The sequence below is a fragment of the Eretmochelys imbricata genome, chromosome 8 (genome assembly GCF_965152235.1).
Source record: "Eretmochelys imbricata isolate rEreImb1 chromosome 8, rEreImb1.hap1, whole genome shotgun sequence".
Classification (NCBI taxonomy): Eukaryota; Metazoa; Chordata; order Testudines; family Cheloniidae; genus Eretmochelys; species Eretmochelys imbricata.
Window position 1 is genome coordinate 49,425,293 of NC_135579.1, and position 25,693 is coordinate 49,450,985.

The 25,693-nt window shown below is 46.4% G+C and overlaps 1 protein-coding gene across 5 annotated transcripts in view; it reads left to right on the forward strand.

Annotated features, from left to right (window-relative positions):
- RABGAP1L (RAB GTPase activating protein 1 like) overlaps positions 1–25,693 on the forward strand; it is a 560,046-nt gene that overhangs the window by 344,842 nt on the left and 189,511 nt on the right. For all 5 annotated transcript variants that reach the window (XM_077824229.1, XM_077824232.1, XM_077824228.1 and 2 more), the window contains one exon: positions 7,356–7,469. In XM_077824229.1, coding sequence (XP_077680355.1) covers positions 7,356–7,469 — 114 coding nt within the window. The remainder of the gene's footprint in view (positions 1–7,355; positions 7,470–25,693) is intronic.

Consider the following 25,693-nt stretch of genomic DNA (forward strand, 5'->3'; position numbering starts at 1 on the left):
AGTACCTGATTGCTTTTTCCTTGTTCTTAAGATCCAAGGGTTTGCGTCTGTGTTCACCTATGCAAATTGGTGAGGATTTTTATCAAGCCTTCCCCAGGAAAGGGGGTGTAGGGTTTGGGGAGGAGTTTGTGGGTAAAGACGTTTCCAAGCGGGCTCTTTCCTGGTTATATATCTGTTAGACACTTGGTGGTGGCAGCAATAAAGTCCAAGGGAAGAAGGAAAATAGTTTGTACCTTGGGGAAGTTTTAACCTAAGATGGTTAAAATAAGCTTAGGAGGTTTTCATGCAGGTCCCCACATCTGTACCCTAGAGTTCAGAGTGGGGAAAGAGCCTTGACAGTAGCTCTAGGCCTAGAGCAGGGGTGGGCAAACTTTTTGGCCCAAGGGCCACATCTGGGTGGGGAAATTGCATGCAGGGCCATGAATGTAGGGGTGGGCAGGGGGTTGGGGTGCGGGGTATGGTGAGGGGGTGTGGTGTGCAGGAAGGGGCTCAGGGCAAGGTGTTGGGGCAGAGGAGGGGTGTGGGATGTACGAGGGGGCTCAGGGCAAGGGGTTGGGGTGCAGGAGGGGGCTCAGGGCAGGGGGTTGGGGTGCGGGAGGGGTGTGGGTGCAGCAGGGGGCTCAGGGCAGGAGGTTGTGGTGCAGGAGGGGTGTGAAGTGCAGCAGGGGCTCAGGGCAGGGGGTTGGGGTGCGGGGGGGGCTGAGGACAGGGGGTTGGGGTACAGGAAGGGTGCGGGGTGCGGCAGGGGGTTAGGGTGCAGGAAAACATATTTTCCAGAAAGGTGTCTGCTGTTGATTTGAAGACATCAAGAAATGGATATCAACCACTTTCCTTGGTAGTTTGTCCATTGGTTAATCACCCTCGCTGTTTAAAAAAAAATAAAAAAAAATTGGATCTAATTTGAATTTGTCAGTTTTACTCAGGACCAATCCAAATCCAGACTTCCTCCATATGAAAACGATCCACCTCCTTAACGGCAAGCTGTTATAATACCTAGAAGCCAAGATTTTTTAAATGACTGGTAATTTTGGGTTCCCAAACTGAGGGTCTTTTAAGGAGCCACATTTTCAGAGGAGAGGTGTTCATCACTTTCTGAAAATTGATCCATTTACAGTGTTTCAGTTTGGGTGCCTATAAATCAAAATCACTTGTTGTTTTTGAAAATCTTGTCCAGAAAACAGTCTGAGGACAGTGGGAGACAGTTGGATGAAATAAAGATTTTTACCGTCTTGAAAAAAGGTGAATTAATAGCCCACAGTATTGTAATGGTCAGAGGTGGGCCTAGGACACACACTTCATAGTCAGGTTTGAATTCTCCGAAGTTCAGGGCTGTTCAGATCTAAGGTTTTGGTTTGGGCTCATATCTAGAAAGACTATTATATTCTAATGCCAGTACAAGCTATTTTTGCTATGACAGCAGTTAATATGTTTGAGACTAAGGTAGCATACTACAGAACTAAATTGACCAGTGTATTTATTGGGCTAACCTAACCATTCTCTTCATCCAAGTATCTTGATATCTAACTCTGTTAAAAAGCCTCCCAGGAATAGCCCCTTCTGCTTTTTCTCAATTCCTGTCTCTCTTTTAATTAAGATTGGTGCATTTTATACTCCCAGATGAATAAAAGATTATGATAATTAAGAGATGGTCTATTTATGGAAAGAAGCTGAACTGAACTTCACAAAAAAAAAATCTTTCACTCAATACACTCCAACATGTGACATACAAATTCTAATGTGAGATATTTTAAAAGGAAAAGGACTATTGAATTTTTAAAATAGTTGATTGTGAAGCTGGAATTGTGTGGGATTATGTACATGCTGCGTCAATTTTATATATTTTTATATAAAAATGTGGAGAATGTAGAGAGGAAAGGGAGTGAGAGAATGTGAGTACAGGATTGTGTGGTGTAAAGTTTTATTGTGGCATGAGTTTGGGAAAGCCATATTCACAAGTGGCAAAGACATGTTTTCATTCTAAGCCAGTGCTGACAAAACCTTTATACTACACCACATCTTTATTTATTGTGTGTGTGTCACATTTACAAATATTTTAGGGAATTTTAACAAAATATGTTGAGATTATTTTTCATATTCCTGAGCCTGTAAAGCCAGATGCCTTAGTTACTCTTTCTCAACTCTGTGGGGCTCAGAGGGAGACATAAAACCTTCTGAAAGTGTCCTAAAGTAGCCTTTTAATATCTAAAAGTGTCCACTTCAAAGATCAATATCTCTGGACCTTCAGAACTGGAAACAAGTGATGAGCACCAATGAAAATCTGGGAATTCTCTTTTCAAAGATGTGAAACTGCTGTTGTAAGTTACAGTATTTGAAATTTGGTTAATTTATATTTTAAAAAGTAGAAAGAGAATGATGTACCTTCCATCCTATCTGAAAGTCTCCTCCTTTCTCATGAGTTCTAGTGGTGAGTGGCTCCCAGTTGACCTACATCATCACACAGTCAAGAATGTGGTTTCCAATTTATTCTGAACAATTTCTCCTTATTCTGGGATAAATCTTGAGTTAACAATCTGCCCTGAATACAGGGTAGCCCTGAGATGGAGATTATGACTCCCTGAGTCACAATCTTCCTCCTGGCCTCCCTGCTGCTCTGAGGAGGGAATAAATTGCATTGGTTCTATACCTACTACAGCATATGCTCCATGATGTGCTTCTTAATGAGGCTTTGATCTAAACCCTTTAGTACCCATTAACCCTTAACCAGTGGGCTGGGCTACTCAGGAAGACCAGGGCTTTAAAAAGTCTGCTCCTAAGCCACCAGAGGAGCTAGCGAACAGAGGAGTTTTGCGAGGGAGTTTAGGGGAAAGTGTGATGGGGGGGCTAGATACACTAACATTCTTTAAACTTCTTTAAACTTAAGGCCAAAAATACCCCCTGATAAAAACAAAACATCAACAAAGGAAAGGGGTGCAGGAGTAAAAATAGAATGCAGGCAGAAGCCCAACAATAGAGTGGGGGCTATCCAGTTTATTACACTCAATGCAGCATGTATGATTACCTGCCCTATGGGCAGGTGGCATATGTGTGCATTCGGTATAAGGAGCTCCTGGCTCTCAGAGACTGTGTACGGGCTTTGGAGGCCAGAGTGGCTGAACTGGATGAGCTAAGGGAGACAGAGAGGTACATAGATGAGACTTTCCAGGACAGAGATGAGACTTTACGGGACACAGTAGAACGGCCCCACTCCCAGTTTGACAGCCTCTGTGCTATTGAGGAGGATGAAAGTCTCAGGGAAGGAGACCATCCAACTGGAGCAGAGGGAAATGATCCCATAGTTGGGACCTCCTTCCAGATGATGTTTTTCAGACGCAGAAGTTGGGGTTTTTGCCCACAAAAGCTTATGCCCAAATAAATCTGTTAGCCTTTAAGGTGCCACCAGACTCCTCGTTGTTTTTGTGGATACAGATTAACAGAGTACCCCTCTGATACTTGGCAAAAATGAGGAAGTTAGTAAACAGAAATTTAAAAGGTACAGTGCCAAAAATGAAATTCCTGCAAGCTGCATGGAAACTTTTTAAAGACACCATAATAGAGGCTCAAATTAAATGTATACCCCAAATTAAAAAACATAGTAAAAAAATCAAAAAAGTGCCACAGTGGCTAAACAACAAAGTAAAAGACGCAGTGAGAGGCAAAAAGGTATCCTTTAAAAAGTGGAAGTTAAATCCTAGTGAGGATAATTCAAAGGAGTATAAACTCTGGCAAGTGAAGTGTAAAAATATAATTAGACAGGCCAAAAAAGAATTTGAAGAACAGCTAGCCAAAGATTCAAAAAGTAATAGCAAAGAAAAAGTAAGTACATCAGAAAGTAGGCAGCCTGCTAAACAACCAGTGGGGCCACTGGACGATCGAGATGCTAGAGGAGCACTCAAGGACGATAAAACCATTGTAGAGAAACTAAGTGAATTCTTCACATCGGTCTTCATGGCTGAGGATGTGAGGGAGATTCCCAAACCTGAGCCATTCTGTTTAGAATCTGAAGAACTGCCCTAGATTGAGGTGTCATTAGAGGAGGTCTTGGAACAAATTGATAAATTAAACAGTAATAAATCACCGGGATTAGATGGTATTCACTTAAGAGTTTTGAAGGAACTCAAATGTGAAATTGCAGAATTACTAACTGTGGTTTGTAACCTATCATTTAAATCAGTTTCTATACCAGATGACTGGAGGATAGCTAATCTGATGCCAGTTTTTAAAAAGGCTCCAGAGACGATCCCGGCAATTACAGGCCAGTACGCCTGACTTCAGTACTGGGCAAACTGGTAGAAACTGTAGTAAAGAACAGAATTGTCAGACACATATATGAACATAATTTGTTGGGGAAGAGTCAACATAGATTTTGTAAAGGGAAATCATGCCTCACCAATCTACTAGAATTCTTTGAGGGGGACAACAAGCACATAGACAAGGGTGATCCAGTCGATATAGTGTACTTAAATTTTCAGAAAGCCTTTGACAAGGTCCCTCACCAAAGGTCTTAAGTAAAGTAAGCTGTCCTGGGATAAGAGGGAAGGTCCTCTTATGGATTGGTAACTGGTTAAAAGATAAGAAACAAAGGGTAGGAATAAATGGTCAATTTTCAGAATGGAGAGAGGTGAATAGTGGTGTCCCCCAGAGGTCTGTACTGGGACCAGTCCTATTCAACATATTCATAAATGATCTGGAAAATGGGGTAAACAGTGAAGTGGCAAAATTTGCAGATGTTACAAAACTACTCAAGATAGTTAAGTCCAAAGCAGACTGGGGAGAGTTACAAAGGGATCTCACAAAACCGGGTGACTGGGCAAAATGGCAGATGAAATTCAGTGTTGATAAATGCAAAGTAATGCTCATTGGAGAACATAATCCCAGGTATACATATAAAATTATGAGGTCTAAATTAGCTGTTCATAGAATATCAGGGTTGGAAGGGACCTCAGGAGGTTACCACTCAAGAAAGAGATCTTGGAGTCATTGTGTATATTTCTCTGAAAACATTCACTCAGTGTGCAGCAGTAGTCAAAAAAGATAACAGAATGTTGGGAATCATTAGGAAAGGGATAGATAATAAGACAGAAAATATCATATTCCCTCTGTATAAATCCATGGTACACCCACGTCTTGAATATTGCATGGATATGTGGTCACCCCATCTCAAAAAAGATATATTGGAATTGGAAACGGTTTGGAAAAGGGCAACATAAATGATTAGGGATATGGAACAGCTTCCATATGAGGAGAGATGAATAGGATTGGGACTTTTCAGCTTGGAAAAGAGACGACTAAGGGGGGGATATGATGATGTCTATAAAATGATGATGGATGTGGAGAAAATAAGGAAGGGTTATTTACTCCTCCTCATAACACAAGAACTAGGAGTCACCAAATGAAATTAATAGGCAGCAGGTTTAAAACAAACAAAAGGAAGTATTTCTTCACACAACGCACAGTCAACCTGTAGAACACTTTGCCAGAGGATGTAGTGAAGGCCAAGACTATAACAGGATTCAAAAAAGAACTAGATAAGTTCATGGAGGATAGGTCCTTCAATGGATATTAGCCAGGATGGGTATGGATGATGGCCCTAGACTCTGTTTGCCAGAAGCTGGGAATGGGCAACAGAGGATGGATCTCTTGATGATTACCTGTTCTGTTCATTCCTTTGGGGCATCTGGCATTGGCCACTGTTGGAAGACAAGATACTGGGCTAGATGGACCTTTGTTGCGCTCCTTGGTACAGAGATACTAGCCCTCCCTAACTTTCCACAATCCTTCTGATTTTTACATGTAATTACGAAATTATTAATTCTACTAATTTTGCAAGTGTGTGTGTGTCACTCACCACCACTGGGATCTGACAAACACAGCAAATAATGCTGTGGCCCCAGGGAGGGCATTCTTCTCCACCACTCCTCTGGCAATACTCAGACTGTACAGTGTGGCTCTGATAGGAGGCAAGCCACAGTTATTTTGAATGTGTTGGATGCTGCTGGATTCACTGCCCAAGTCCCAGGCTATTCTACTTGCCCTTTGTGGACTCTGCTGGACTATGTTAGTGCCCTCTAAGCACCTAGAGTATGCCAGCAAGGTCCACATAGGGCAGGTACAGCACAACACGCAGCCTGTGGCTTGGGTGATGAATCCAGTGCCCCAAACCCGACTGAAGTCCCCACTGCTTGCCTGCTATCAGACACTCACTGCTTAGTCTACAGGAGAGGAGAAGCCAGAGGAGGAGGAGGTCGCAGTTGCAGAGGAAAGAGGGGAACGCAACAGAAGAATGAGAAGATGAGGAGTATCATTCTGGGAAGAAGGTCCAGGCCTGGGACTGGCCAAGGCAGTTAAGAGCCCTAGTGGCGTAGGAGGGCAGCTTACCTTGGGCTATACCTCCATTTCTCCATGTTTGGGAGTGGAGTACAAGGGGCTCAGGTGTCTCCCAGCCCATGGGCCTAGACAAGAAGGAGAGGGAGAATTCCCAGTTTCTGTGGGGAGAGGGGAGAGAGAGGTCCAAGCAAGCTCCCTAATTCCTTCCTGATTATTTTCACAAACATCCCTAAAAGTCTCAGAACCAGGTAGGCATCTCTGCTTGGTATATGCTAGCAGAATTTTCTCAGGATTGATTTGCAATAATTTGGATGTTTTTTGACAGACACATAGCTTTCCAAGCAGTCTGCTTCCTTTTGCACACAAAGAGACAGATCTAATTACTAGCCAGCATGAAAATTCAGCTGAATTAAAGAGGTTACTGGTAGCAAGGGAAAGTATGGACTTGTCTGACAATCACTTATTCCTTCCTTTTGCTGTTCTGAGAGAGGCAAGATGAATAGTTGTGTGTGGCCATTATGGATTCTAGTATAATAGCATTTTCTGTTTTTTTTTTTTTTTTTCTTGAGAGCATTAAATGGTCAATTTTAAGTATTTTCAGATAGCCGGGTTCAAACTACTAGTTTTAATTTGTAATTAGCACAGTTTTGCTGTTGGCTTGATATGTTTTGAAGAAATGCATCTGTAAGGTTGCTCGAGGCAGTCTGACTCTGTTTTCTTGATATTCAGAGGGATATAGTACGCAACATTTCCAGGGGAAAAGCAACTACAATTAAATGACTAACCATTTCCTTAAAGTGCTACCAGAGTTTAAGCTTTTTGGACCCTAAGCCTGGAGGAAGAAAAACTTGCCACGTTGCTCTTACTAAAGCAGCTGTCAACTGGTTATTGGAATTGAGGTTTTTTTAAGTGCATTTTTGGGGGATGAGTCAGTAAGGCAGTTACCCATGTTGACTGCAGATATAATTTTACATTCTGCATATTTAATTATACTGTAACTGTGCTAATAGTATTTTTTTCTCTCTCATTAGGATTCTGCCCAGGAGAGCGTCATTACACGAGACATTCATCGAACATTTCCAGCACATGACTATTTCAAAGACACAGGAGGAGACGGGCAGGAATCGCTATACAAGATATGTAAGGTATGGTCAGTTTTTTTCAGTTAAAAAAAAATGTTTGAGATTTTGCTGTAATTTTACTCCCTTCTTGTAAGTTTGGTCTGGTTCAAATCAGTGGTCAGTAAGATCTTAAAACTTATTTTGAATTACAGATGTAATTTCAGTGTTCCTCAGGATTAGACCTACTAAAATAGATCTTGTAACTTCATACTCTGTATCTTCCCAAGTGAGACTGTGGGAATATTATGAACTCAAGTCAGCTTTGCTGATGGGCAGTGCAGTCTCATAGGTCTGTCACAGTAGAGGCACAAGGCAACTGAGCTTTGTCACTTGGTCTGAAGTAGAGAGCTGCCAGGGCAGGATGAGCCTTCACAGCCAGTTCTGCAGTGACAGTAGCAAAAAGCCTCCCTGAAGCAGCTACTCAGATAACAAATAACACTTAACTCTTATGTAGCACTTTCACTCATACATCTCAAAGCACTTGATGGAGGAGGGTATCATCAGCTCCATTTTACAGATGAAGAAGCTGAGGCACTAAGTGAAGTAACTTGTTCCCAGGCACAAAAAACAAACCTGCCACAGTGGAGAGATGCGCGAAGTGGGGTATCACGGCTAGATCAGTTATGTTCTCCCACCATCGTGATTTTCAGCCAGGGATGGGAAATAAGATTAGATTAGATTTTCTTTTTGTCAGCAGGAATTATTTTAGTGAAGCTGTGGGATTATTAGTTATGTTGAGTTATATCTCATTGAATGGCTTCTTGCAAGTTTATGTATCCTATTGCAAACTGACATGTCTGCCCTAAAATAGTCAGTTACTGGCTATCCTATGACTTTCAACGTGCAATTTGAGCTGATACACTAGGGGTGGACAAACTTTTTGGCCTGAGGGCCACATTTGGAAATAGAAATATTATGGCAGGCCATGAATATTCACAATATAGGTGTTGAGATGCGGGACGGTGTGAGGGCTCTGGTTGGGGGGTGCAGCTCCAGGGTGCTCTGGGCTGGGATCGACGGGTTCAGAGGATGGGAGGGGAAAGGGGGTTGGGGCGCAGGGAGAGGCTCAGGGATGCAGGCTGTGGGCGGCGCTTATCTCAAGCGGCTCTCGGAAGCAGCGGCATGTCCCTTCTCTGGCTCCTATGTGGAGGCATAGCCAGGTGGCTCTGCACGCAGCCCGGTGGTTCTGCACACTGCCCCATCTGAAGGCACAGCCCTTGCAGCTCCCATTGGCTGTAGTTCCTGGCCAATGGAAGCTGTAGGGGTGCTGCTTGGGATGGGGGCAGCATGAAGAGCAGAGGCCCCTGACTGCCACTAAGCATAGGAGCTGGAGCGGGGGGCCACACCACTACTTCTGGGAGCTGCGTGGCGCGGGGCAAGCCCCAGACCCCACTCCTCAGCAGGAGCTCGAGGGCCAGATTAAAATGGCTGGCCGCGAGCCGTAGTTTGTCAACCCCTGTGATACACAGAAAAACAAAAAACCTTCTGAGATCTGATTTAGTGTAACCAATTGTAACCTGTACAAGGATCTTTTCCTTTACAATCTTTGATTTTATCCAATTACCAAAAACAGGAGGCTCATGTCTGCCCCTTTCACGGGTTTGCAAAACCCAAACCACAGCAAGAGAGCTATGATTCTGCTGCATGGGGAACAGGCCAAAGAGAGGCCATGCAGGGAGTGCTGCATTCTTTGGCAGTTATCTCCAGGACAGGTCAGAGTGGAGTTGTATGTGGGTCTAGATGGGATGGCTGGATAACCAGTAGATTTACAAACGTTATGGATCCACTTGCCAAAACTTCACTGTGTATGAGAAATGTAGTGGCCGTGCAGGTGTTCTGTGGGTTGGGGAGGAGGATTCCATCCCCCAAATATTTATATAAGTCACTGAGCAACTGACAAATTTCACACACACTTCATATTTTACACCCCAAGAGATCTTAAATTTCTGCTTTAAACAATATATACCTACTGCGGTAGGCAGCCACAAGTGTGGTAATTGTGTCTCCCTCCTTTTAGAAGGATGGGGTGGGGGGCAGTAGTGACAACCTGTGCCCCCACAAAGACTTTTGCTGGGTTGGCATCAATGGGGGACCTCTGACATAGTGATCCATGCTCCCAAAGACGGGGCTGGCACCTTTTCCTAGGGACCACTTTTGCAAGGGAGTGAGGGTTGCATCCAGTATTCCCTTTAATTTTTTTTGGTGTGCAGAATGAATAACTGCCTGAGCACTGCCTCTGGCACTCCCCTTTCCTCTCCCCGTTACATGTCTCATCCTCCATTTCATTACTAGACAGAAATGGTAGAATTGTCTATAATAATGCAGAAAGGTAGAAGTGTTCAATTAATATTTCTGTTCTGTATTTGGGAAATAGCTGGATGATATATTCAAATTATATGATGATGGTGAAATTCTTTCCATTCCAACAGTAATTTAGTAAGAAGTTAAACATCAGCTACTAAATTTAGACATTTTAAAATGATCAGGTCCAGATAATTTGCATTAAAGAGTTTTAAAAGAGCTGGCCAAGGAGATCACTGAAGTGTTAATATTGCTTTTGAATGCATCTTGGGACAGTTCCAAAGGACTAGAAGAAACCTAATGTGCCAGTATTTAAAAAGGATAAACAGGATGACCTGAGATATTACATGTCTGTCAGCCTGAAATTAATCTTGGGGAAAAATGTTGAAACTACTGATACAGGACTCGATTAATAATTAAAGAAGAGTAACATATTAATGTCAATCAGCATGGTTTTGTGGCAAATAGATCTTGTCAAACTAATTTGATACCTTTTTTTGGATGAGATTATAAAGTTGGTTGATAAAAAGGGAATAGTATTTGACTTGGTCCCACACAACATTATAATGAAGAAACTAGAACAATGCCCAAAAAACTCCAACATATCTCAAATGGATTAAATATGGCTAAGTGATAGGTCTGAACATGTGATTATAAATGGGGAATCATCATCAGTGTTTCTAGCGGGGTCCTGCAGTGATCAGTTCTTGGCCCAAGGCTATTTAATGTTTTTATTAGCTCTGTCAGGCGATTTAAAAAATGTAATCACGATTAATCGCACTGTTTAACAATAATAGAATACCATCTATTTAAATAGTTTTGGATGTTTTCTATATTTTCAAATTATTTATTTCAATTACAGCATAGAATATAAAGTGTACAGTGCTCACTTTATATTTATTTTTGATTACAAGTATTTGCACTGTAAAAAAAACCAAAAGAAATAGTTGATGTAATATTCAGTTGATGTAATACAAGTACTGTAGTGCAATCTCTTTATCATGAAAGATGAACTTACAAATGTAGAATTATGTTAAAAAAAAAAGCATTCAAAAATAAAACGATGGAAGATTTTAGAGCCTGCAAGTCCACTCAGTCCTACTTCTTGTTCAGCCAATCGCTCAGACAAACAAATTTGTTTACATTTTCAGGAGATAATGCTGCCTACTTCTTGTTTACAATGAGAACAAGAGTTCTCATGGCACTGTTGCAGCCGGCGTCGCAAGATATTTACAGACCAGATGCGCTAAAGATTCATATGTCCCTCCATGCTTCAACCATCATTCCAGGGCACATGCGTCCATGCTGATGATGGGTTCTGATTGATAACAATCCAAAGCATTGTGGACTGATGCATGTTCATTTTCATTATCTGAGTCAAATGCCACCAGCAGAAGGTTGATTTTCTTTTTTGATGGTTCAGGTTCTGTAGTTTCCGCATCAGAGTGTTGCTCTATTAAGACTTCCAAAAGCATGCTCCACATTTCGTCCCTCTCAGATTTTGGCACTTCAGATGTTTAAACCTAGGGTCGAGTGCTGTAGCTATCTTTAGAAATCTCAAATTATAGCGTCTTTGCGTTTTGTCAAATCTGCAGTGAAAGTGTTCTTAAAATGAACGTGTGCTGGGTCATCATGCGAGACTGCTATAACATGAAATATATGGCAGAATGCGGGTAAAACACACCAGGGGACATACAATTCTCCACCAAGGAGTTCAGTCACAAATTTAATTAACGCATTATTTTTCTGATGAGCGCCATCAGCATGGAAGCATGTCCCCTGGAATTGTGGCCGAAGCATGAAGGGGCATACAAATGTTTAGCATACCTGGGACATAAATACCTTTCAATACCGGCTACAAACATGCTATGCAAATGCCTGTTCTTGCTTTCTGGTGACATTGTAAATAAGGAGGAGGCAGCATTATCTCCTGTAAATGTAAACAAACTTGTTTGTCTGAGCGATTGGCTGAACAAGAAGTCGGACTCAGTGGACTTGTAGGCTCTGAAGTTTTACATTGTTTTGTTTTTGAGTGCAGTTATGTAACAAAAAAATCTACATTTGTAAATTGCACGTACACAACAGCGATTGTGCTACAATATTTGTAGGAGGAGAACTGAAAAGCACTATTTCTTTTATCATTTTTACAGTGCAAATGTTTGTGATAAAATAATATACATTTTGATTTCAATTATAACACAGGAGAGTGGTGAAAGGTAGATACATTAGCCCCACATTAAGCAGGTCCCTTTTCCCGTGTAAAATAACAGGGACTATTCCAGAACAATCAGGAAGCTGCTGGGACCAATTAAGGCAAACAGGCTACTTAGGACACCTGGAGCCAATTAGGAAGCTACTAGAACCAATTAAGGCAGGTAGGCTAATCAGGGCACGTGGTTAAAAGAAAGACCTCCCTTCAGTTAGGGAGAGGTGCATAAGGAACTGGGAGTGAGAGGACGTGCTGCTGGAGGACTGAGTAATACAAGCACCATCAGGAAGAAGGTCCTGCAGTGAGGACAAAGAAGGTGATGGGGGAAGGTCATGGGGAAGTGGCCCAGGGAGTTGTAGTTGTCACACTGCTGTTACAGGAGACGTTGTAGACAGCTGTGATCCACAGTGCCCTGGGCTGGAACCCAGAGTAGAGTGCGGGCCAGGGTTTCCCCTATTCTCCTAACTCCTTATTTAACATAAGAGAAGCTGACCTGGACTGAGAGTCATATCAGAGGGGAAGGCCTCTGGCCTGTCTCCGACCCACTAGGTGGGACAACACAGACTGTGGGGATTGTTCTCCTCCCTTTCCCCCACCCTGGCCAGTGATGAGATTAACTTAGTGAATGGCAGGTTTGTGTCAGTGGCAAAAGTGGCCAAACTGAGGGCTGCTGTGAACCTCTGAGGCAAGCAAATCTGCCGGAAAGCGCAGAACCCACCAAGGCAGAGGAGGAACTTTGTCATAACTGGTAAATAATAAAGAGGACAGGTCACTGGTTCAGAGTGATCTGGATTGCTTGGTAAGCTGGGTGCATGCAAATATGCATTTTGGTATGGCCAAATTCATACATCTAAGAAAAAAGAATGCAGACCGTAATTATAGGATGCAGTATTTTATCCTGGGAAGCAGAGACTCTGACAAAGACTTGGTGATCCTGGTAGATAATCAGCTGAACATAAGCTCCCAGTGTGATGCTGTGGTCAAAGGGCTAGTGTGATGTTTAGATGTATAATCTGGAAAATTGGGTAGGAGTACAGAAGTTATGTATTACATCTGTATTTGGCACCAGTGTTATCTCTACTGGAATACTGTGTCCAGTTCTGGTGTCCACAATTGAAGGAAGATGTTGATAAATTGGAGAGGGTTCAGAGAAGAGTCACAAGAATGATGAAAGGAATGAGAAACATGCCTTCCAGTAATAGTCTCAAGGAGCTTAGTTTATTTAACTTATCAAAGAGAAGTTTAAGGGGTGACTTGATCAGTCTATAAGTACCTACATGGGAAACAGAAATGTGATAGTACAAGACTCTTCAAGGTAGTGAAGGTATAACAAGATCAAGTGTATGGAAGTTGAAGCTAGACAAATTTAGACTGAAAATAAGGCATACATTTTAACAGGGAAGGTAATTAATCACTGAAACAATTTACCAAGGGTTGTGGTGGATTCTCCATTACCGGCCATTTTAAAATCAAGATTGGACGTTTTGCTAAAAGATCTACTGTGATTCAAACAGGAGTTAATTCAGGCAAGTCCTACGGCCTGTGCTGTGCAGGAGGACAGAGTAGACGATATTGGTATAGACTGATACAGCTTGTTCAGGAAGGACAGTTAGGGAAGAAAGGGAAGAGGTGTTGCCTTGTATGTTAAAGATGTATTCACTTGCACCAAGGTTGAGACAGAAGTGTAAGGCAGACCTACTGAAAGTCTCTGCGTAAGGATAAAAGTGGTATAGAACAAGGGTGATATCATGGTAGGGGTTTCCTTCTTCCTAACCAGGAAGAAGACGTGTATGAGACTTTTTTTAAACAACTAACAAAATCATTCAAAATACAGGACTTGGTGATGATGGGGGACTTCCACTGTCCAGACATCTGCAGCAGGATATAGATTATCCAACAAGTTCTTGTAATGCATTGGAGACAACTTCTTGTACAGAAAGTGGAGAAAGCCACTAGGGCAGGGGCTACTCTAGATTTAATTCTGACAAACAAGGAGGAACTAGTTGAGAATCTGAAGTGGAAGGCTGCTAGGGTGAAAGTGATCATGAAATGATTGAGTTCTTGATTTTAAGCAACAGGAGGAGGGAAAACAGCAGAATAAAGACAGTGGTCTTCAAGAAGGCAGATTTCAGAAAACTCAGAGAATTGGTAGGTAAGATCCTGTGGGAAGCAAGTATAAGAGAAAAAAGAGTTAAGGACAGTTGGCAGTTTTCCAAAGAGATGTTATTAAGGGCACAAAAGCAAACCATACCTATGCATATGAAAGATAGGAAGTATGGTAAGCAGCTACCCTGGCTTAACCAAGAGATCTTCAGTAACCTGAAACTCAAATAAGATTCATACAAGAAGTGAAAACGCGGTCAAATTACAAAGAATGAGTATTGAAAAAACATAAGTATGTAGAGACAAAATTAGAAAGGCCAAGGCACAAAACGAGATTAAACTAGCTAGAATATAAAGGGTAACAAGAAAGCATTTTACAAATACATGGGAAGCAAGAGGAAGACCAGAGATAGGGTACGCCCATTACTAAATGAGGAGGAAAAGACAATAACAGAAAACGCAGCAGTGGCTGAAGAGTTAAATGCCTTTTTTGTTTGTTTTCACCAAAAAAGTTAGCATTGATCAATGACTAACATAGAGAACATGAAGTAAATGAAGTAGGATCAAAGGCTAAAACAGCAGAATAACAAGTTAAGAATTACTTAGACAAGTTTGATGTCTTCAAGTCGACAGGGCCTGAGGAAATACGTCCTCAAACACTTAAGGAACTGACTGAAGAGATCTCTGAGCCATTAGCAATTACCTTTGAGAACTTGTGGAGGATGGGAGAGATACCTGAGGACTGAAAAAGGGCAAATATAATACCTATATATAAACTCTTCGGGTAGCCCTCAATGCGAGGATGATGCCTGCCAAGGGGGTTCATTTTGAGTTTCTAAGTGGCTGAGGAGCCCAATTCATGCTGTGACATTACACTCCATATTCTGTATGGAAACGTGCTTATGATATGGATATGGCATAACTGAGAGATACTTTATGCAAGATGGCTCATTTACGATATCATTGGAAAGGTTATGATTTACTGAATGTGATAATCCACTGATGGCCCATTAGTAAAGACAATGAACTGTGAAAGAGCTTAGTCTTCCTGTGGACGCTCCAGACAGCTTGCGAGTAATGGCAGCTATCACCCTGCAGAGACATGGGTCTGAGTCACCTGGTACTGGGACTTCTCTTCCTCCTCCCCCCCCCCCCCCCGGCCCTTGGAATGTCAGTGTTTTTCCACTGGAAGACAAAGGGTTGTCACCATACACAAAAACTATAGAAGACGGGGGGTGACATCATTGTGGTTCTCCTCTGCCACCCGGCTCAGAGAGACACTGGGAATCACCTGGAAGCAAGAACTGAACCCGGGAGAGAAGAGTTGAGCCCAGGAAGCGTGTCTAGCCTGTGAGTAATAATACCTGAAGTTACAAGCTGCAGGCCAGTGCAGCACGCTTTCAAGGATCTCTGTAATCTGCCTGAAACAACATTTAAGGTGAGAAATGACTATTTGTAGTCAATTTCTTTAGTGACTCAAGCTTAGTTTGTGTGTTTTGTTTTATTTGCTTAATAATCTGCTTTATTCTGCTTGCTATCCCTTATAACCACTTAGAATCAGCCTTTTATAATTAATAAATTTGTTTTGTTTATTATTAAACCCAGTTTGTGCAATTTTTAACTGGGGAGGGGACACGAAAAGGTTCATATCTCTCTTCATATTGAGGAAGAGGGCAAATTTTTATGAGCGTGCACTGTGCAGATTGTTTTATACAGTGCAAGACAATATACCTTTAGGTCTGCACGCTCAGGAAGGTGGGCACCTAAGTGCTGAGGCAAGTCCCTTAAACTGAGTCTTCCCAGAGCTAATCTGAGTGTCTGTGTTTTTCTGCAGGTGGGTGTGGCCCTGCCTGTGTACGTGCTAGAAGAGGTTTAAGAGCCTGGCTCAGCAAGAGGGGCCAATGCTAGCAGAACAGGCGGGCTCAGTGGTATCTCAGCACATCAGGTGGCACCCTGAAGTGGGGCAATTTGTCACACATGCCCCGCAGATTTTCCCACAGAAGTGACAGGTGTAATCTTGGAGGAGACATAGTTGTTGACTGGACAGTTGTGCCCTTTCTTTCCTCCTTTGTCACTTCTCTGTCTCATGAGCGCATCTGTTCTCCTCAAAATGAGCTGTGGCTTGGTCTATAGTGTGGTGCCACTGTGTTCTGTTCTGCGCCGAGTTTGTTGGGTTGATACCTTCCTTTTTAAGATATACTTTCGGTATGTGTTTGAAGCACTTCCACTGCCCTCTGTGAGCCCTTCTTCCTTGACTTAACTGAGAGAAGATTACTTGCTTCGGGAGGAGAGTGTCAGACATACGTACACAGTGGACAGCCCAACAGAGTTGATGTTTTGTGACCTGCACTTCTATACTGCTGATGTTGGCTGCAGAGAGCACGCTGATGTTGGTGTGTCAGTCTTCCCAGCTGATCCTGAGAATCCTCCTGAGGCAGTGGTGCTGGAACCTTTCCAGCTGCTTGAGATGTCGTCTGTAGGTTTCCCAGGTCTCACACCCATAGAGAGAGGTGGGGATGACAACTGCCTCGTAAACCAAGATCTTGGGGCCTGTTAGCAGATCCCTATCGCTGAAGACTCATTTGAGTAGTCTTCCAAAGGATGTGCTGGCACAGCAGATCCTTTATTCAATTTCTGGGTCAGTGCTGGCTGTTTGGGAGAGGTGGCTACCAAGGTATGGAAAATGGTTCACATTTTCCAGGAGTTCTCTGCCGATGGTGATTTGTGGAGTACAAAGAGTAGTCTGTGCAGATGAGGGCTGATAGCGTACCTTGGTTTTCCTGATGTTGAGAGGGAGACCCAGGCTGTGATAGGCATCTGCAAAAAGATTTAGGGTGTAGGTCAGCCTCTGTGTGTGTGAGAATGATGCAGTCATCTGCATACTGATCGGTGATGCTAATTCTCGTGATCTTAGATTTTATTTGGAGATTGAGGAGGTGCCCAGCCTTACAATACTCAATCCCGGTTCCATCAGGAAGGTGGTTGCGGATCACGGCAAGGCAGTGGAGAAGAGTGTTGGAGCAATGACAGCCCTGATTGACACCAGTGTGAATGATGAATGGTTTCGTCTCTGAGCTGTTGCACAGAATGGTGGCAGTCACTCCATCATGGAGTAGTCTGATGATGGAAATGAATTTCTGTGGACCGCCAAACCTGCACAGCACCTTCCATAGGGCATTGCGGATAGGGAAAAGCGGCTTACCCATTGTTACAGTATTCACAAAAGGGGAGAAATCTTTGTGTGGGAACTATAGCAGTATTGCCTTCCTCTCCATCGCAAGAAAGATCCTTGCCTGGATCCTACTAAACCACCTCCTCCACCTCCCTGAATCACAATGTGGTTTCAGGCTATCCCAAGGCACAACTGACATGATCTTTGTGGCTTGACTGATTCAGGAGAAGTGCAGAGAGCAACACCAGGAACTGTTCATGGCATTCATCAACCTAACCAACGCCTTTGTCTAGATCTATAAAAAAGGGAATAAGGACAACCCAGGGAATTGTAGACCAGTCAGCTTAACTTCGATACCCGGAAAGATAATGGAGCAAATAATCACACAAGCAATTTGTAGGCACCTAGAAGAAAATAAGGAATAATAAGGGAGAGGGGAGCCCTAGGCTTCCACCCAGCTAGCTTGGGAACTCCAGAGATGTCAGGCTCTCCCCTCTCTCAGGAGCAGTAGTAGAGGATACCACCCCCCGATCCAAAAGCTGGAAATTGCAGACAGTAGTGGTCCCTGCTCCTCCAGGCCAGCTAAGGACTGCAGATGCTGGACCTTCCCTTCCTCAGACCACTGGGAGATGTGACAGTGACTTTGGCCCCCTTTCTACCTCCTGTTGAGTGCCAGAACCAATGACCCTTTCCATCTCCCCCAGTAACTGGGGCTCTTGCTCATACAGACCCCTGCAGCAGGAGCCTGCTTCTTCCCCAGGCTGCTCTTGTTGTTACCTCAAGGAGGAACCAGGAGGCTCCCTCTCCTCTGGACTGTTGACTTTGGCTGCTCTCTGGCCCTCCAGCCTTGCTGAGAGTACTGGCAGGGCTCTCTGAGCAATGGAAGGGTGCCCCTTATACCTTGGCATAGTGCCCTCCTAGAATAGTTTGGTCTGCCCCAGTGAGTGCTGCTCCTACCTCTGCTTCAGGCTCTGTGCAGACATGATTGCATTAGTTGCACTCAGGGTCATGTTTTCAAGCTCTTATTCACACTTGTAACAGAATAACTGGCCCTTTATATGAAATCGGTCTCAATTATTCTGTTCTAGTCCAGGTGCACGCTAGTGGGAGACAGCCCAAAGTCAAGCGAGAGCTCAGAACCCAGAGTTGAGAAAGGGAGTGAGTCCAGCGAAAAAGCTCATAAGAAGAGCAGGACTAGGTTGAGAGCTTTAGCAAGGGGATGTCGTTGAAGGAGGGAGAGTTCATTGGTGAACAGTGGAGCCAAATCAGGCTGGTAAAGCAGAAGGCAGGAAGTAAATTGGGGGAGTCACCTACAGACTTCTCTAGGTTAGAGAGCTATGCCCAGAGATGGCTGGAGAGGGCTGAAGGCTGCAAGCAGAGGAGGGAGATGCCTGTTGGCTCTCTGAGCCAGAGAGCTGAAGCCGAAGGGCCAGAGCAGGCTGAATCCTGGTGAATGATTAACTTGCTGGTGTCTCCATGTAAGATCTAGAGCCAGACCTGAGAATGAAGCAGGGCAGAGAAGAACCATAGCTAGTGGGGTTGGGGCAAGGCATGGTGTGAGACACCAGAGCCGTACCTGGGGGAGGTGTGGTGAGAGATGTTCAGAGCTGTATGTGGTGTGTTGGGATTTGAAAGAATGAATGTGCTGTTCTGACTGTGCTGGGGAAATCTGAATTGTGTTGGTGTGGGACCTTTTGTAATAAATTAACCCCGATAATAGCTATTTATACTTGGAAAACTTGTTTGGAATTACTGGGGACTCTGGAAGAAACAGGAAACTGAGGCTAGTGCGCTGTCCTGCTTCAGGTACACTTGCCAGGCATACACCGCTTTATCACATATGGTGGAGAATATGGACAGGCGATCGGTGTCTGGAAGAGGGAAATCGAGGCTGTGGGCTGTTCAGGCCGCAAAGGGTCACGTAGGAGACAGCCACCTGATGACAGTACCATAAGGGCTAGAAACATAATTTAAAAAAAACAAACCTCAGAACTCAGTCTGATAGCATCACATGTCTCTGCAAGCCAGGGCCCTGGGAATGTGCCTATTGTGCCTATATCTAATCTGGTCCTGAGTTGGTTACTTAGTACAAGAGCCTTGTCAAGTTTTACAAGAACTGTTTTTAAAAGTTAATGAACTTGCTTATAAGAGAGATGATTTTATGAAAACCTTCAGTGCTGAAAGCAATGGCTTGGCAGCTTTTTATTAGAGAGAGTCTTTTAATAGATACTGTGCACTCCTGCTGCTCTCCTAATGTGAAAACAGGAGACATTTGAAGAATGCTGCTGTTTAATAGCGCCAAGAAAGGGTCTCTGTTTTCTGCAATAGGAGAGTCGAAAGCTGGAGAGGAGAGAGTTTCTCTGTGCACCAGTGAAATGAGAAATGATCAGAGCCGTCAGATAAGAAGGAAGTCTTAAAAGCTCACTGCCATGTTTTAATGGAACTGTCAGTTCTTGTTTCTTCTCTTAATCTCTTCAGAATAGAAGGAAATCAGGAAAACTTGAAGATTTTTCTGTTGCAGCACATTTGTGTGATGAAATTAAGACTCTAAAAATGAACTTGTAAGGCTGAAGATGGTGATGAGAAAAGAACCAGCAGTTACTGGCCATATAAGACTCATTTGGGGGCTTCAGATTGGCTAGTCTTTTATAGATCAAGTGTTTTCTAAAAAGAGTTTTTATTTCTTGCACTCTTGCACTTTTGTAAATGTTATGAAAATTAGAGCTATTTTTGGAGAGTTCATTCTCTGTGTCACTGGGTATAATGGAATAGTGCTGGTGACCTACTTCCATGCCTACACATCTAATTAAAGCACTACCCTATAGGGATACAAAGCAATTGGCAGAAATAGTCTTCAGTTTTTTGGTTTGGAGTATCTGCACTGCACAATTTAATTTGAGGCATGTTGTTTTTTCTCATTTTCTGATTAAAACAGCTCCTATTTGATGTAGAAACAACTGCTGTGACTTTTTAATAGGAAGAATCAAATATGTTGCAGAGAAATCAATATCCCAGTTTGTCTAGGTTAACAACCTTATTGTACAAAGAACCAAACAAAAATAAATGCAGCACTCACCTGTTTCTGCAAACATGGTTGTGTTTTATTCTTCTTCGAGTGATTGTTCATGTGTATTCTACAATAAGTGTGCGTGCTTGTCATGTGCACCGGTGCTGGAAGTTTTTCCCCTAGCAGTACCCATAGCGGGGAGCGCCCCCCACGACCCCTGCAGTGGTGCCTGCCTGCCGTGGTATAAGGGGAGCTGCACTCTCAGTTCCTTCTTCCCACCAGTGAAGGTGCGTTGGAAGTACTCTGCTCCAGCTTTCCTGTAGCTCGTCCCCAGAGCTGTTCGTTCGTTTGGTATTAGTACCTGTAGTTAGTTAGCTGTTTACTTAGTCGGTGAGCCCGGGCCAGGGCATGCCCCGTACCCCAGGGTTTAAGTTGCGCAGCTCTTGTAGGCGTTCTATGCCAAGAAGTGACCCGCACACAGACTGTTTGCAGTGTTTGGGAGAAACCCATATCAGCGAAAGGTGCAAGATTTGCAAGTCGTTTAAGCCTTGGACCAAAAGAGAAAGGGACATTAGGCTCCGGGCTATCCTGATGGAGTCAGCGCTGACCCCAACTCTGGCACGCTGCTCCGAACCGGTACCTGGCATCGCTACACGGCGTCCTTCTGGTGCCATCGACCAGTCGGCACTGCTTCCCGTCCACGAGGCATGCCAAGAGGGCCAGAAAGACTCCCTCTTCACAGCGGCACTGAGGAAAGTCTGGAACAGAGGCTAGGCCCATGTCGGGCAGTCCTCGATCCCCACTGGGCCCCAGGCCTCCGACTCGCATTGAGTGGAGTAGCCCGGCCCCTTCGGAACAGGCCTCTCTGGATGCCATCCACGCCTGAAGCCCTCCAGCCAGCCTGGGATGTTATGTCCATGCTGGCGCCCGGAGCGCTGCCGATGTCGGCCCCATGCTCCAGAGGCAAGCCACCACTAGCATTTCCGCAGTCGCCTCTGGCTCGGTACCGGTCTTGGTCAAGGGAACTTTCCCGATGCCGTTCACTGCCCAGCGACCATTTGGGGCAGAGTCCAAGGGGATCGACGCCGACCAGACTGTCTGGCTGGTTTTCGTCGGGCCAGGACTCTCGGCACCGCTCATCCTCAAGGAGTGAATATTGATGGGACTGCGGAAGGCGTCACCAAGAGTCCTCGTCTCAGAGGGGGTACTGCAGTCGATCATGGCACAGTCGTTGATGCTGTTCCCGCTCTGACTCCTGCTCCAAGTCTCTACCAAGACATCACGGCCCCGGGCGTCGATCACAGGCGTCTCGCTGTCGTGGGTCCGCCCGTCGAGGCTGTTCACAGAGCAGCTGTTACCATCGGTACCAGTTCTCCACTTCAAGATTGCAGTCCTGTGGCCGATGTAGATCCCGGCACCGCCGCTCCTCCCGGTCCAGAGACAGCAGTAGATATTACGCCAGCCCGGCCTCCATTCGTAGCCGTCCTTCGGAGGGCCAGGCCAGCCAACTCGAACAGGCGGCTCCGCTGGTACCACAGCAGGTGTAGTGGCACTGAGCATCGTTGCCAGCCCAATGGTACCAGTGGGCACCATGGACTCCGGTGCAGCCCCCGATGGGAGCTCGCTCGGTGGCCAGAGCTTCAGAAGCACTGTCGGCCTCCCTCTCCAGACCCCCGAGAAAGGAGTTGGTGGGACGTATGTCCTCGGCACCGTGCCCAGAGTCCGACCAGGTGGTGGACCCTCCGGTGCCAGCCGATACCCAGAGCACTGCACCGGCCTCCTTGCCCTGCCCGGAGGAGGCGATTGCAGCCCCATCCTCCTCCACCCCGCAGGAGGACTTCAGGGCCCATCAAGAACTCTTAAAGAGGGTGGCAGCAAGCCTCCACCTCCAGGCAGAGGAGATGGAGGAGCCTTCCGATTCCCTGTTTAACGTGCTGTCCCTGTTGGCACCGGGTAGGGTAGCCTTGCCCCTCCATGAAGGGGTGGCTAAGATTTCAAATGCCCTGTGGCAAATACCGGCCTCGTTGGCTCCCATCTCTAAGAAGGCGGAAGCAAGTATTTTGTACCCACTAAGGGGCATGAGTACTTGGGCGCTGGGTGGGTATACAACTCCCTGGTGGTCGAGTCGGTCAACCACAGGGAACGGCAGAGTCAGCCAGCTCCGACCCCAAAGAACAAGAACTCTTGGAAACTGGACTCTTTCGGAAGGAAAATTTATTCATCTTCGAGCTTCCAGTTACAAGTGGCAAACCATCAGGCTCTCCTGGGCTGGTACGAATTCAATCTTTGGGACTCCCTGCCCAAGTTTGAGGACTCCCTCCTGGAGCACGATAGAAAGGAGTTCAGGGCACTAGTGGAGGAAAGGGCAGCAGCTGCTAGGGCGTCCCTGCAGGCAGCCTCGGATGCTGCGGACATGGCCACACAATTCATGGCCTCTGTGGCGTCCATGAGACGTGCGTCATGGCTCCTGCTCTCTGGGCTGTCCAGCGTTGCATGGTCTTCCATGCAGGATCTCCTGTTTGACGGGAAAGCTCTGTTTGCGGCGGAAACAGATACAAGGCTGCATGGTATGAAAGACTTCCGCACGACCCTCCAGACTCTGGCCCTCTATGTCCCAGCTCCGGCAAAACCTAAGTTCAAGCCGCAGCAGACTCCCGCCCAGGCCACCCTCCCAAAGTATGAGGCTGCCCATAAGAAGCAGCGGGACTATTAAGAGATGCCCTCAGAGGCAGTCTCAGTGTGCCCCCCAGCCTGGGTCCTCCAAGGGCAAGCAGCCAGGGAAAAGGTGCTTTTGACAGGACACTCAGGGGCACCCTGCCAGTCCTCATCAGGGATTCACCCCCAATAAAGCTCCCCTTCTCCAACTGGTTGTGTGCTTTCCTCCCAGAATGGTCACAGCTAACCTCGGACCGATGGGTCCTCAACACCATCCCCGGGGTTACACCCTCCAGCTCACTTCCTCCCTGCCCAACTACCACCCGCCTCCATCCCTCTTGGGGGACCCTTCGCAAGAAGCTCTGCTCGAGCAGGAGCTGGGGCGGCTCCTAGGAGTAGGAGCAATACAAGCGGTGCCTGAGGAGTTTGTGGGCCAGGGGTATTACTCCCGTTATTTCCTTGTCCCGAAGGCCAAAGAGGGGCTCAGGCCCATCCTGGACCTGCGAGGTCTGAACCAGTACATGGTGAAACTCAAATTCCGCATGGTTTCCCTGGCCTCCATCATCTCCTCCCTTCGTGGTGGGACAGAATCACTACCAATTCACGGTCCTCCCGTTTGGTCTGTCCACTGCCCCCAGAGTGTTGACAAAATGAATGTTGGTGGTAGCGGCCTACCTCAGACAGTGGGGGGTCCAGATATTTCCCTATCTGGACGATTGGCTTGTCAAGGGCACCTCCCGGTTGCAGGTGAGGGATCACATGGCACTCCTCCTGTCCACATGCACCACCTTGAGCCTGTTGGTAAACAACACCAAGTCCACATTAGTCCCAGTCCGACGCATGGAGTTTATCGGGGCGCCCCTGGATGCAGCGTCGGCCAGGGCCTCTCTCCTGCCAGACAGATTCGAGACCCTGAAAGGTCTCATCAACTTGGTCACAAGGTTCCCGGTGACAACAGCCAGGGTTTGCCTGCAGCTCTTGGGTCACATGTCAGCGTGCACGTATGACGTGCAGACTCAGGATGAGGCCCCTCCAGCTCTGGTTGGCCTCGAAGTTCTCCCAGGCCACGAACAGGATGGACAAGGTCCTCACCATGCCAGACTCTGTGATCACCTCCCTATGGTGGTGGTCCGCCCCAAACAACATGCTCCAAGGGGTTCCGTTCAGGGACAGGGCCCCATCATCAGAGCTAGTGTCCGATGTGTCGGACCTGGGGTGGGGGGCCCATGTGGGGAAATTTCAGACCCAAGGCCTGTGGTCAGCTCAAGAGCTGACCCTACATATAAATGTCAAGTTGCTCAGGGCGGTGCGGCTGGCATTTATGGCCTTCCACTCGCACCTGGAGGGCAAGGTAGTCAGGGTCTTCATGGACAACACGGCCTCGATGGCCTATATCAACAGGCCATGTGGGGCCTGATCCTCTGCCACAAAGCCCTCAGGCTGTGGGATAGCCCAGAACGAGAGTGCAGATTGCTTGAGCAGGGACTTTTCCTCGCAACATAGGAGGTCCCTCCACCTGGAGTGGCCCACCGGCTCTTCCGAAGGTGGGGAACTCCCCAGGTGGACCTATTTGCGACTCGGCAGAACCGGTGATGCCCCCGCTTCTGCTCCAGTGGGGGCTTGGGGAGGGGCGCTATCTCCGATGCCTTTATCCTGTCCTGGTTAGGCTGGCTTCTCTACGCCTTTCCCCCGTTCCCTCTAATCAGCAGGGTTCTGGAGAAGATAAAGACGGACAAGGCCCGGGTCCTCCTGATTGCCCAGGCAGCATTGGTACGGGACCCTCACAGGCCTGGGAGTAGCTCCGCTGTGGCAGTTGCCGCTCCGCCCAGACCTGCTCTCTCAGGACCAGGGCCGCCTCCTCCATCCCAGCCTAGCGGCTCTTTACCCTACGGCGTGGCTGCTCAGTGGTTAGGTGGAGAGGAAAGGACATGCTCAGAACAGGTTCAGCATGTCCTCCTCGAAAGTAGACGGCCCTCCACTCGCTGCGCTTATTTGGTGAAGTGGTCCCGGTTTTCTAGGTGGGCGGTGGACCAGGGTGTCTCCCCTGTGGCCGCCCCGATCCAGCTTATTCTTGATTACCTCCTCCACCTGAGGGCCCAGGGCCTGGCGCCCTCGTCAGTAAAGGTGCACCTGGCAGCCATATTGGCCTTCCATCCACTGGTGCAAGGGCACATGGTATTTTCCCATGCTATGATTGGCCTGTTCCTTAAGGGTTTGGACCGTCTTTTTCCGTATTCTAGACCCCCGGTCCCGCAGTGGGACCTAAACCTGGTGTTGGCTCGTCTCACGGGGTCCCCATTTGAAGCACTGGCCATGTGCTTCTGCTCTCACCTCTCATGGAAGGTAGCCTTCCTGGTTGCAATCATGTCGGCCAGGCGAGTCTCGGAACTCAGGGCCCTGACTTCTGAGCTGCCGCACACGGTGTTCTATAAGGACAAGTCCAGCTCCGGCCACACTCCGCATTCCTCCCGAGGGCGGTCTCCGCCTACCACATGGGTCAGGACATTTTTCTACCAATTCTCTTCCCCAAGCCTCACGTGTCCCGTGAGGAGTGCCGTCTCCACAAGCTCGATGTGCGGCGGGCTCTGGCTTTCCACCTCGAGTGGACCAAGCCGTTCAGAAAGTTCTCGCAACTGTTCATCACCTCAGCTGAGCGCACAAGGGGCCAGCCGATTTCCACTCAGCAGCTTTCCAATCCTTTCGTGCATCCACTCCTGTTATGAGCTGGCTGGTGTCCCCCCGCCACCCATTGTGAGGGCACACTCGACTTGGGCGCAGGCCTCGTTGGCTGCCTTCGTGCC